The following is an 11,797-nucleotide window of genomic DNA, read 5'->3' on the forward strand; positions in this document are numbered from 1 at the left end:
TTATTGAATAAACAGATTAATAAATTTACCTTTAAAAATTTTTTTAAGTCACTTATGCATATTAAAATTATTAAATAAAATTGAAATAAGTGAATTAATTTGTTAATAATAAAAATTCAGTGATATCAATAAATAAATATTAAGTATAATAATATTTTTATAAAAAAATAAAATTTATAGATCTTAAAATAGATATAAAAAAAATTTTAACTTCCATAAAAATTGATGTTAAGTTTAGTGAACTAAAATGTAAATTACTCAGCATTTTAACTTTAACTTTTTAGCATGAAAAATTAGGTTCAAACGGGACCCTACGAGGGAACATAAGAATTTAAATCCAAAAACACACTCCTTTTTCACCTTAAACGTCAATGGTGACGTCCATTTATTTTATTATTATTATTATTATTATTATTATTCTCAAAGTTTTCTTTATCTTTCTATCCAATCAAATATTTTCTTGCTGGAAAATTCCCCAGCCCTTATGAAAAAGAAAATTTACTTTCATATATTTGAGATCTAACATCTTAACAACGCACACAAAATATATCTTTAAAGAGGTAACTTATTTTATGAAAAGAAATTATATTATTCGTTGCATTATTTTTTTGAAAATTTAATTATTATTACTCCATTATTATGAAGTTAAGCAAGCTGTTGGGGATCTTTTTCTTGGTTGGTGGATGTTGAGTTAAATCTTTATTCTTCTTTTTTTAGTCTTTGGGTCTTCATTGCATCATGACAACTTAGAAAATTTTAGCACCATGTATTTTTTTCATAAAAATAGTTTTCTTCAGAAAGGAAAAAAAAATATACAAGAGATTTTCTAAACTTGATTTTATTTTATTAGATCTAAGCTTTAAAAAGGTTTGGGTGTTTTCAGTAGCTTGCAACTGAAAGGAAAACCGGGGTGTTTTTCTTTTTTTCAGCTTTGTGAAATTAGGGTTTATTCCACAGGTTGACGTGAAGCTTATGATTGCCATTTTCATGTACTTTTTGCAGTGTATATGCTTTTGCTGATTTATTTTATTTATATACATATATATATTATATTTGTTTAAAGTACCGTGGTTTTCTGCTTAGATAAATTATTTAATATGTTTATATTTTTGTTATTTTATCCCCAGATCGTTGAATCCTCTTGAAAGCTAGCTTTGCATGAGTTTTTTGGGTATGGATATGAGCAAGTTTAAACTTGAATCGCATGTAGCACAGCAAAGCCGGCGAGATAAGTTGAGGGTTCATCATTTGGGACTAAACCCAGATCTTGTTCAAGTTCGTAGTGTTAGAAATGCCAATTTGCTTTACGACCCAACATTTGTTTCACCCCATCAAGAGTTAACAGAAGATGAAGAAAGCTGCAGCAGGGAAATGCCTGCAAATGGTTCGTGTAAAGTACCAGGTGACCCACAAAGTTGTGGTGATTGGGTGATGGGTTATGGGATCAACCAAAACCCTATGTTTGATGCTGCTATGGGGTATCCGAAGCCTAATTACAGTGAAATTTGTAGCCAGGATAGCAAAAGGCATTGTGGGGAATTGCATTTTGTTTCATCTTCTCTTTATGATGTTGTTACTACAGCTTCTCTGGGTACTCAGGGACTAGAAATGGCTTCTATGACACATCAAGCAAGTGCTTTGCAGTGTGGCAACGGTGGTGGTGCTTGGACGAACATTAGGCCTGTATTAGAGGATGGCCAACAGTGGGCTGATGCTGCTACTAATACGACCCAAGGGCTATCTCTAACTCTTTCGTCGAATACCACATGCGGTGCAGCCCAGTTCACAGACGACCAGTTTTGTTCCCATCGCTTTAAGGAATCTCAAGATTCAAAAGCTTTAAACACTGCCCATTTATATTCGATGCAGAAGCCATCTATAATCAGTAAAGGTAGTGGGAATTCAACATGTGTTCCCCTTGGTCCATTTACAGGATATGCAACTATTCTTAAGAATTCAAAGTTTCTGAAACCAGCAGAACAATTATTGGATCAATACTGCCATATAGCCAACTCGAAGCTTGCTAAAGTTTGCGAGACATCCGATGCGGTCATAGGCGACATCGGTGACTTAGCCTCGGCTGATGATGCCAATGCAGTTGATATGGAGGATAGAGCTATTAAGGGAAACAACTCAGGGGCTTCCATCTCGAGTTTTTGCAGTTCTAATGAAATTAGTGTTGCTGTTGGCATTGGGAGCAGCAGCTCTTGTAGGCCTGAATACCAGCAAAAGAAGGCAAAGCTTTTATATCTGCAAGAAGAGGTTGGTTGCCATTTTTTTTCTCCTTTTTTATTGTCTTCCATTGAGTCTTTATCTTCATTAATTCAATGAAAATTAATGAAGATTAACTATCAGATATGTTTATTTTAAAATCATATAGCATTAATTGAAGCCTTGCATCTTTGTATTTATACATATTGATTGTAATGCCTGTACATTATGCCATTGAAAAATTTCATCCTGTGTGCTTGGATGACTAACAGAATCGAATTTTAAACTAAATGGTCACTGATTGTAATGATAAGGATTGGTATAGTTAAGGCTTAAGAACAGAGAATTTCAATGGATGGAATTTTTATAACCGTAATTTGGGTGAAGTGTTAATTTGATTTCCATTGATGGATCTTGAAAATTATTAATACTGCATATACCATCTTTCACTATGTCATAATAATTTCTTTGATGGGTGATCAAGATCTGCCCTACTAGCATTAAGGTTCCTTTACTTATGATATATACAACCAGACCGAAAAAGAAACCGAACCATCAAATATTATTCCGTTTGTATTATATAAGCATCTGCATACGATATATAGTTAATTTTTGTTAATTCAAACTTGAACAAATACAGTTGTTTCCTCTTAATTGTATTGCATTCACATTTTGCTTAGATTTGATCATGGAAATTTTGTTTTTTTCCTTCTTTCTTACCAGTTCGAGCAAGTTCCATGTTTGGACCGGGTATAAACCTTGTTTAGCTCGGCATGGTCTATTTTGCTGTCATGGTGTAGCCTATCCATCTAATGCTATTTTCTTTTTCTACTTTTTTTACATTGATAGAGGATGTTTTCTTACAATTAAGTGCTGATAATGGATGAAATTTATCTACTTCCCAACAGTTTAATGAACTTTATTTCATCATAAGACAGTAATTAGTTTCTGGTATCAATCGCTTTTCGTCTCTGTATACCTTCAAATCAAATTACATTTCAATTAACAGTGCGGACAACACTTTCAAAATTACTTTATTTGTAAGTTTCGACCTTGATAAGTTATCGTCGTGTCTTGGCTCAAGGCCCCATTGTGGGTTGAAATCATGGGTTATTCATATCTGTATACTATTGATTTTTCCTAATATGGACAAGAAGTTTGATCTCCTACAGTGAAATTGCTGTTCTTCCATCATGTTTTCCCTGTTGTGAACCATAAGTGTTTTTAGGCCATCGATTTTTTCAAGATAGATTGATTGGTATTCTTTGTTTTATCGTTTTACCGTTAAGAAATGCTAGCTCAAGTTTGCTCTAATAAAAAGCTGTCTTTGCCGTGCCATTGAAAGGTTTGCAGACGATACAAGCTATATTATCAGCAGATGCAAATGGTGGTTTCGTCTTTTGAATCCGTAGCTGGTCTTAGTTCTGCCACTCCCTACGTTTCCTTGGCTCTCAAGACGGTAGAAAAGAACTTTCGGTGCATAAAGAACGCAATCTCGGACCGCGTCAGGCATATATGTAGAGCCCTGGGGGAGGATTTATTGTCCTCAACTACCGGTGCTAGCAGTAGCAAAGGTGATATAAATATGTCTAGGCTAAAATATGAGGTCCAGAAATCCGGGGGAGTTAACGTGGGCTTCCTTGAACCCCAACAACAAGGCTGGAGGCCCCAGAGAGGCCTACCAGAACGTGCTGTGGCAATTCTTAGAGCTTGGCTCTTTGAGCATTTTCTTCATCCGTAAGTCTTTTCATTTTCGTATGTCAACTCGAGCATATAATCTGATGTGAATTGTTTTGTCTGTTTTTTCTTATAGGTACCCTACAGACACGGATAAGCATATGTTGGCCACTCAAACCGGACTTTCTCGGAACCAGGTGGGCTCATGGCTTCTTGTTTGTGGTATTAAGTGTTTAATCTAACAGTTCTGTGTGATTGAATTAGAATGTAGCGAGTTAAGCGTTTGATTTCCGAAGGCAGGTGTCTAACTGGTTCATAAACGCACGAGTTCGAGTTTGGAAACCGATGGTTGAAGAAATACACATGCTCGAAAGCAAAGGCTTGGCAGAAAACAATCCAAACTCGAGCAAAACAACTGAAGCAAAATCTCCTAGTACCAATCGGCCTAATGAAGACCAACGTATCGACAGGCCATGTATAAACGCAACTTCCATGGAGCAATTGACTTGCTCAGGAACGGCTGTTGCGGGGACTACGGGAGATGCCCATGATACCGAACGCTGGTTTCATGATAAACCTTTGAGGATGGATTTTCGTATCCCAACAAGCATGGAAGGTTCGTTGTTGAGTTTCGCACCGTATGAGCAAAGCAGGCTTGAGATGGGAGGGCTCGGAGCTGTGTCACTTACCTTGGGACTCAGGCATGGTGTAGAAACCGCACAAGCACACCAGCACCAGCACCGGCACCGGCAGCAACAATATCAGTCACAGGAGGACCAACTGCAGCGGCCATTCGGAGGTCAAATGGTCCACGACTTTGTTGGCTGAAATTGTATGATCAATCAACTAGCCTAGCCATTCCTTATGATAGTTTTTCCAAAATGTGGCAAAGACTGCTAATACAAATGTTGCAGGCCAACTTGACCGTATTTGTTTGTCACACTAATACAGGGTTGAATGAAAGAGATGGCACCATGCAGTGCAATCATGTTGATGTGGTAATGGTGCTTTAATAAATTTGTTTAGATTTGTCAGTTGTGTTGGTAGGGATTTTGGTTCTGTCGGTAATTGGTGTATACAAACATGTAATGTCTTTTACGGTAAGAATGATTGACACCCTTATATCCACTGTAAAAATTTCTGAGTATGAATTTGGATCAATTTAGGTTAGGTTTGTTTCAGGTTATTTTGAGTTTATCTGGGTTTTTAAGTTGGGTGTTCCGAGTTTCGGATATTTTGCGTTTTACGAAGTTATTTTGAGTTTGGATTATTATAGGTTTGCATTAAAATTTTTAATTTGAAAAATAATTATTAAAAATATCAAAATAGAAAATGTAAAATATAATTATTAAAATTTGAAAAATAATTATTAAAAATATCAAAATAGAAAATGTAAAATATAATTATTAAAATGAATTTAGTTACTGTTTAGTGGGGAATGAAGATTTAAAACTCGAAAATTATAAAAAATTTAAAATTAATCATAATGACCTTGCTTTTTATGATAAGATGTACCTTGACTGTCGGATATGATTAAACGTGTTGTCATCCCAAAGCATTCAAGTGGCTGTGAAGCCAGCCATAATTTCTTGGGTAGATGACTAAACTTTCTTAAATTTTCATTTTGGATATTGAAAATAAAATTTTTTATTTTAGGTACAAACTATTGGAAGTCATTCCATTATATACACAATTGTTAAAAGTTATTTTTATTTGTCACTCGTCGATTAATTTAATATTATTGTATATTCGTTTTAGTTACTTAACTTTAATTAAATTTTATTTTGGTCACTCAATTTTTTCATAAAAATAAAAAAAATTTGAATTTATACAGGAAATGGAATTATTTGAATGCGTAGATAAAACTATGTTTTTTTCCAATAACTCAATTCTTTATAAAAAGTCATGTTTTAGCTTATGAAAACTTCATTTTACTCGTTTGTGAAAAAAAAAACTAAAATTAATTTTAAAAGATGGGGAAAGGAAATTAAAAATGATAAAATAGTTTTTCTATAAAAGCCCAGATAATTTTTTTTATAAAACTCTAAGATTATCTCTTTTACAGGAAATAATTAAAATTAATTTTAGAGAAAAGAAAAAAATAAAGGAAATTAAAGAGATAAAATGATTTTTCCCTGTAAAGATACAAATATTTCCTTTAAAAACTCAGTTAATTCCTATAGAATTCAAAAATTTTCCTTTTACTGAAAAAACTAAAATTAATTCTAAAAAAGAAAAAAAATTAAAAAGTTAAAACAATTTTTTATGGAAAAACCAGGTAAACCCTTTTATTGAAAAAATTAGTAAAAAATAAAATAAATTAAAAGATAAAATAAGTGACCAAAATAAAAATTTATTAAAGTTGAGTGACTAAAATGAGTATAAACTGACATTGAATTAACGACAGATGACTAAAATGAAAATGGTTTTTAGTGACAGTGCCTAAAATAATAACTTGTAAAAGTTGTGTGACCAACCACGTAATTTACCCTAATTTCATTGATGGTTTTTATTTCCTGTAAACTTGTCAATTTGTCAAGTCAACTTAATTTTGATTTTGGTTGATTTAAATTAGATTAATTCTGGTTTTTAAAGTTTGAAATAATTTTGAATATATTCGTATTATTCGATTTTGGTTCAATTTCTGATTCAGGAAATTTTAAAGCTCAATTTTTTAAGTTAAATTCATTTCAAAAGTCAATCATGAACTATTTATTTATATCATTTCTCATTTAAATCATTCAAATTTTGAAACTCAATTTTTCCCAACCCTAATCATTCAAATTTGAGTTGGATAAATTTGGGTTATTCACTGATAAATTTGGATTGGATGATGTTGGAATTAGGGTCGAAAGGTGTAATCCCGTGCAAAGCATCCAGCCATGCATGCATGCAGTTACGTTAAATCCTATACATAATTATAACAACAGGTATACGATACAACTAAAACCAGAATACAAGTTATATACGTACTGCCGTACAGAAACTAATTAGATCATAATCACATATATATATATATATATGTCTTAAAAACTCATTAAACACGCAGCAACATCATGCAATTATTATCTAGTTGCCGGTTTAGTCCCCATATTATTGCTAATCTCATTAATTTACCAACTTCCATCTTCATTGCCACCAGGGTAGTTGTTAAAGTCGTTCCTAGGAATGTAATGGTGGTTGTTCACACTGCTCTCTTTTGCGTATCCACTTTTGGCTTTGCTGTCGTCATCGAGCAGCAGCCGGCCGCCGTTGACCGCGGTGTTTTCGTGCTTCAGCATATCCACTTTTATAACCTTTGCAGCCAAGCAGTAACTCGCCATCATCAATATCGCTAAAGCTCAAGAGCCACAAACCTTATTCTTGCACCCATTAATTGGTTTTTTAGGTTAAAAGAGAAAGAAGAAAACAACACAACAAAACAATTAAGTATTGAGACCCTTTTATAGGGAGAAAGGGTAGGGTTCATGACATCAATATAACATATAAAATTTTGTGATATGGATAATGTCTGTTGGATTAAGTTACAAGAAGTTTGATTTTCTTAAATTAATATCTCGAGTTTGAGCTTCGTAGACAAAAAAAAAAAAAAAACATTACAAAAACTTTTCCCTCTACTTAGGGGTCTGATTAGCTTAATTTTAGATTTAAATCGATGTTTAATATCAACGCTGGATATCGACAAATTTCGAAAAGAAAAAGGTGATGGGATTTCCACCAAATGAGGCAAAATCAAGTGGGATGACCGTATTGTTCCATACAAGTTGGGATTAAAATTATCAAATTGAAAGAAACTTTTTTGTCCATATTGGAACTAGCCATAAATAGGAAAATTCCACATTATGAGTGGATTTTGTTGATGCAAAAGTCAATGAAGCACAACTGTAGGTGTTGAACGGCGTATCTGGTCCAGTTTGTATTTATTTTATGTATAAGTTTTAAATTTTGTTAAAATTAATTCATATTTTTAAAGAGTTAAAAATTAATTAAGCTCATTTTATTATTTTTAATTTTTTATAAAACATATGATATTTTATTTATTATTTGGTAATTTTATTTTATTTAAATAAAGTTTAAAACTACTTATAATTTTTCTCAACTCTTAAATAAAAGGATAAAAGCGCTTCAGCACGTTCAAACTCACGTTCTTTTGTGCTGACAATAATATAAATGCCAATCGAGTTAAGACTCCATCGACATATTATTATTTTTATTAAATTTGTAAACATAAACAATTTACCATATTTTTAATATTGTAGATTTAATTTTTCATATTATATATATTATGAATTTGAAAAGCAAATCATCTTGGGTGGAGTTCAGACCTAATATATTGAAACATAAATCATGGTAATATTTTACACATATTTATTTATTTCTAATATTTTTCTTCAACCTCTTTCAATGAATAATTTTGAGACTTGGACACTTCTTAAGTGGTTTTCAATTGGCTAGTTTTGTCAAAACATTGTGACCCAAAAAGAAACAATATTCCTCTGAAGTTTCTTTTTGGAAAATTGTAACATGATTCCCACTAGCAAAAACTTGGAGCTCAAAAATGTTTGAGTTGATTGGATTAAATGCAGGTGGCTTGATCAGTTGTTTTCAAATTGTAGATACTTAATTCAAGTTGGATTTAATTATTCTTAAAACAATAATGGTTTAAGAATAACTATGCATAGAGTAATTGTAATTCAATAATTTTTGTTTAGAATAACTTTAATTTTAGTACAATTCTTCAAGAATAGTGGTTGTAAAGAACAAGCTTTTTTTAAAAATAAAAATCATCATACAACTACTCTGGTAAAAAACAACATTTATCAATAACAACTTTCCGAAGGCACGCATTTGAATGCTAGGTGCAGGAGTTTATGCAGTTTTCGAGCATTGTTGATGCTTTACCAAAAGGGTATTGACAACTGTTTCTTTTTGTTGTATGATGGTTTGCCATATTTGCTTTTATGCTTCTTGTGTTGAAAAATTAGTTAAGAAAGCAATTATTTTAGGTACAATGAAACTTTTAAAAATAAATTGAAATATACATGTGCTTTGTACTAAATAAACAAAAGTCGATTTTAACTTTCAACTGAACGACCATCTCTACTATCATCAAACCATGAATTGTTTCAAGTGTGGGCTCAAGTAAATTCTCTCTATAACTGGTAATTGTTCGTTTTTCCCAAAAAATAGAATTTATTTTTAGAAATAAGTTTTCATTGCTTTCTGACAAAATAACGACGTATGAAAGATATTTAAATTGCTTAACCAACCGTTCCTATTTATAGAGTAAAGTACAAGAGTTCTGTTTGAATAAGGTCTGATTAAATAATAATATTTTAATAAAAATACAACTCCTACTTGAATTGTAGAAGTAAGGGGCATCGACACACCCTTAAATACATTAGGGTTTGCTGCCCCTTTTATTACACAAGGCCATATTAAGGATTTTTTGTATTGAGTCCAATTATATGTGCTTCCTAGACTTTTATCCAATACTTATAGTTTATCCAATCCAATATTTATTTTCTATTATCAAAATTATTATTTATTTAATCAATTAATTAAATTAAATTCTCAATTAAATAATTTTATCAACCCAATTGTAATTCCGTTAAGGACATAGCAACTTTACCATAATAAAATAAAATCTATGAAGAAATATATTTAATTTTCTTATTCAACAAATTCAAAATGACTAATTAATTTAATTTCATTTTTGAACTTCAATTATATAATTATAATTAATTAAATAATAATTCGAAAAACCTTAAATTAATTTTAAAGTTATTTCTTGTACTTAGCGAGAAAATGCATTTATTGCTGATAGTGATACATGCTATTTATTTTTCTTAATTCGTCGTTTTCATTCATTCCATATTTTTTGGTTCTATATGCAACTCATTTCTGGTTATCTCAAGCTAGCAAAGGAACCAATTGGACATATATAATTAGGGCTTAAATAATTTGTTATTAAGGTCTACTTTTACACCTATTAATTACAATATTATTTACTTACAAAGTCATTCCACTAAAGTATCGTGACTGAACTCTCCCTTATTATAGATCATTACAAAAACTACTTAATAAATGTTCATTCAATGACCTTGTCATAAGTGTGTTACTCTTATAGCATATCCTTAATTTCTTTGAGATAAATCTATTCACCCAATATAATCCTATTTTATCTTATGGTAACCATTATATCTTTTTTTATGAAAAGATAATTGCTATCAAATAATAATTAAATCATTTATCACGATGACAAATGACTCATGACCATGTTTTAGTTTTCATCTATCATGTAATGCCAATGAGAGGATATCATTTACCTTTTATTGGGCTATGAATTCTAATATTGTGGAATGATGCTACATATTGCAGAAGTATACCCAACGTACCAACTTTTGATTCCTTATCTATTTGAACTTAGGTTTTCATTTACATCAAAGTATATTAGTCATGCATATATAGTCCATCATCCACTTAAGATTAAGGTATGTCACACTATGAACATCATAAGTGAATAAATTTATAAACGGATCTAGGATCTATTTTACTTGGGTCATTTTCGATGTACTGTCAATCTAGTCAGTCACATCTGTATCTATATCTTCTGGGAATCATCTACTCCAATACTCAAGACAAGGCATCTCTCTGATTGGACTTGATACGACATGTTAGCCTTTCAATCGGTTTGCTTGTTTCTGATTATGCTAATGACATGTGTAGATTATCTACCAATATAAGCTATCTTTCCGTATTACGATTCGACCACGTAATACTGCTTAGTATTAGTTAAACATTAGATAATCAATGACTCAATATTTTTTTGCATTTTGTTTAATGCCCTCACTACAGGAAAACAAACTTTTGGCAGCGTTTTTAGCGGCGTTTTATTAAAAAAGGCCGCAAAAATTTTAAAATTCAGAGCAATAGTGGCGTTCTAGAAAAAACGCCGCTAAAACCAGAGCATTAGCGGCGCTTTTCCTAAAACGCCGCAAAAAAACTAGAGCATTAGCGGCACTTTTCGTAAAACGCAGCTAAAAACCAGAGCATTAGCGGCACTTTTCGTAAAACGCCGCTAAAAACCAGAGCATTAGCGGCGCTTCTCGTAAAACGTCGCAAAAAACCAGAGCATTAGCGGCGCTTCTCGTAAAACGCCGCTAAAAACCAGAACATTAGCGGCGCTTTCCTAAAACGTCGCTAAAAACCAGAGAAAAAAACCAGAGCATTAGCGGCGCTTTTCGTAAAACGCCGCTAAACACCAGAGCATCAGCGGCGCTTTTCGTAAAACGCCGCTAAAAATCTCATAACCCCTAAACCTCAAAAAAATCATAAACACTAATCTACAACCCCTAAAACAATAATTATTAAAATTTATGATTATACAATATATTAAATATTTTCTTATATAATCATAAAAGAGATAGTATTGAATTTAAAATATTAAATTAATTATCATTATAGTTTATGGTTTATGGTTTAAGATATATGGTTTAAGCATGTTTAATTAATTATGAGTTAACTATGGTTTAAGGTTTAGGAGTTAACTAATATTTGAAGGTTTATGATTAATTCAGGGTTTAGGGATTATGATTTAGGGTTTAAAGGTTAGGGTTTAATTAAGTTTACAATTAATGGGACAATTATTAACTTCTTAAGAGATAATTTCCTTTCCAGATTCTTACCTAGCCTGGGATGCTATTAAGAAAGGGTGATTTTGAATGTGGCATGGATTTAGCATTTGTTGAACCATGTATAATTTCCAAGCTTATATAACATGGAAATATCTTACAGACCGGACATTATAACTAGAGTGTTCCAATAGAGAATTAATTGTTTTATTAAAGTTATGTAACTTTGTATAAATAATAATGCTATTGTGTATTTTTAATTATCTATTTTTTGT

The 11,797-nt window shown here is 31.6% G+C and overlaps 1 protein-coding gene across 6 annotated transcripts; it reads left to right on the forward strand.

The window, feature by feature from the left end:
- The first annotated feature begins 425 nt into the window (after positions 1–425).
- On the forward strand, positions 426–5,010 carry LOC107963896 (BEL1-like homeodomain protein 8). 6 transcript variants are annotated; one of them, XM_016900421.2, is made up of 5 exons: positions 426–560; positions 1,128–2,262; positions 3,557–3,948; positions 4,025–4,085; positions 4,189–5,010. In XM_016900421.2, exons 2-5 carry the CDS (start codon positions 1,159–1,161, stop codon positions 4,714–4,716), a joined length of 2,085 nt encoding a protein of 694 aa, XP_016755910.1. In that variant the 5' UTR covers positions 426–560; positions 1,128–1,158; the 3' UTR covers positions 4,717–5,010. The 6 variants fall into 6 exon arrangements, with proteins under 6 accessions (XP_016755910.1, XP_040962774.1, XP_016755909.1 ...); XM_041106840.1 differs by lacking the exon at positions 426–560 and adding an exon at positions 591–675; XM_016900420.2 differs by lacking the exon at positions 426–560 and adding an exon at positions 659–957.
- The last annotated feature ends 6,787 nt before the right edge of the window (positions 5,011–11,797 follow it).

Source organism: Gossypium hirsutum, chromosome A03 (genome assembly GCF_007990345.1).
Source record: "Gossypium hirsutum isolate 1008001.06 chromosome A03, Gossypium_hirsutum_v2.1, whole genome shotgun sequence".
Lineage (NCBI taxonomy): Eukaryota > Viridiplantae > Streptophyta > Magnoliopsida > Malvales > Malvaceae > Gossypium > Gossypium hirsutum.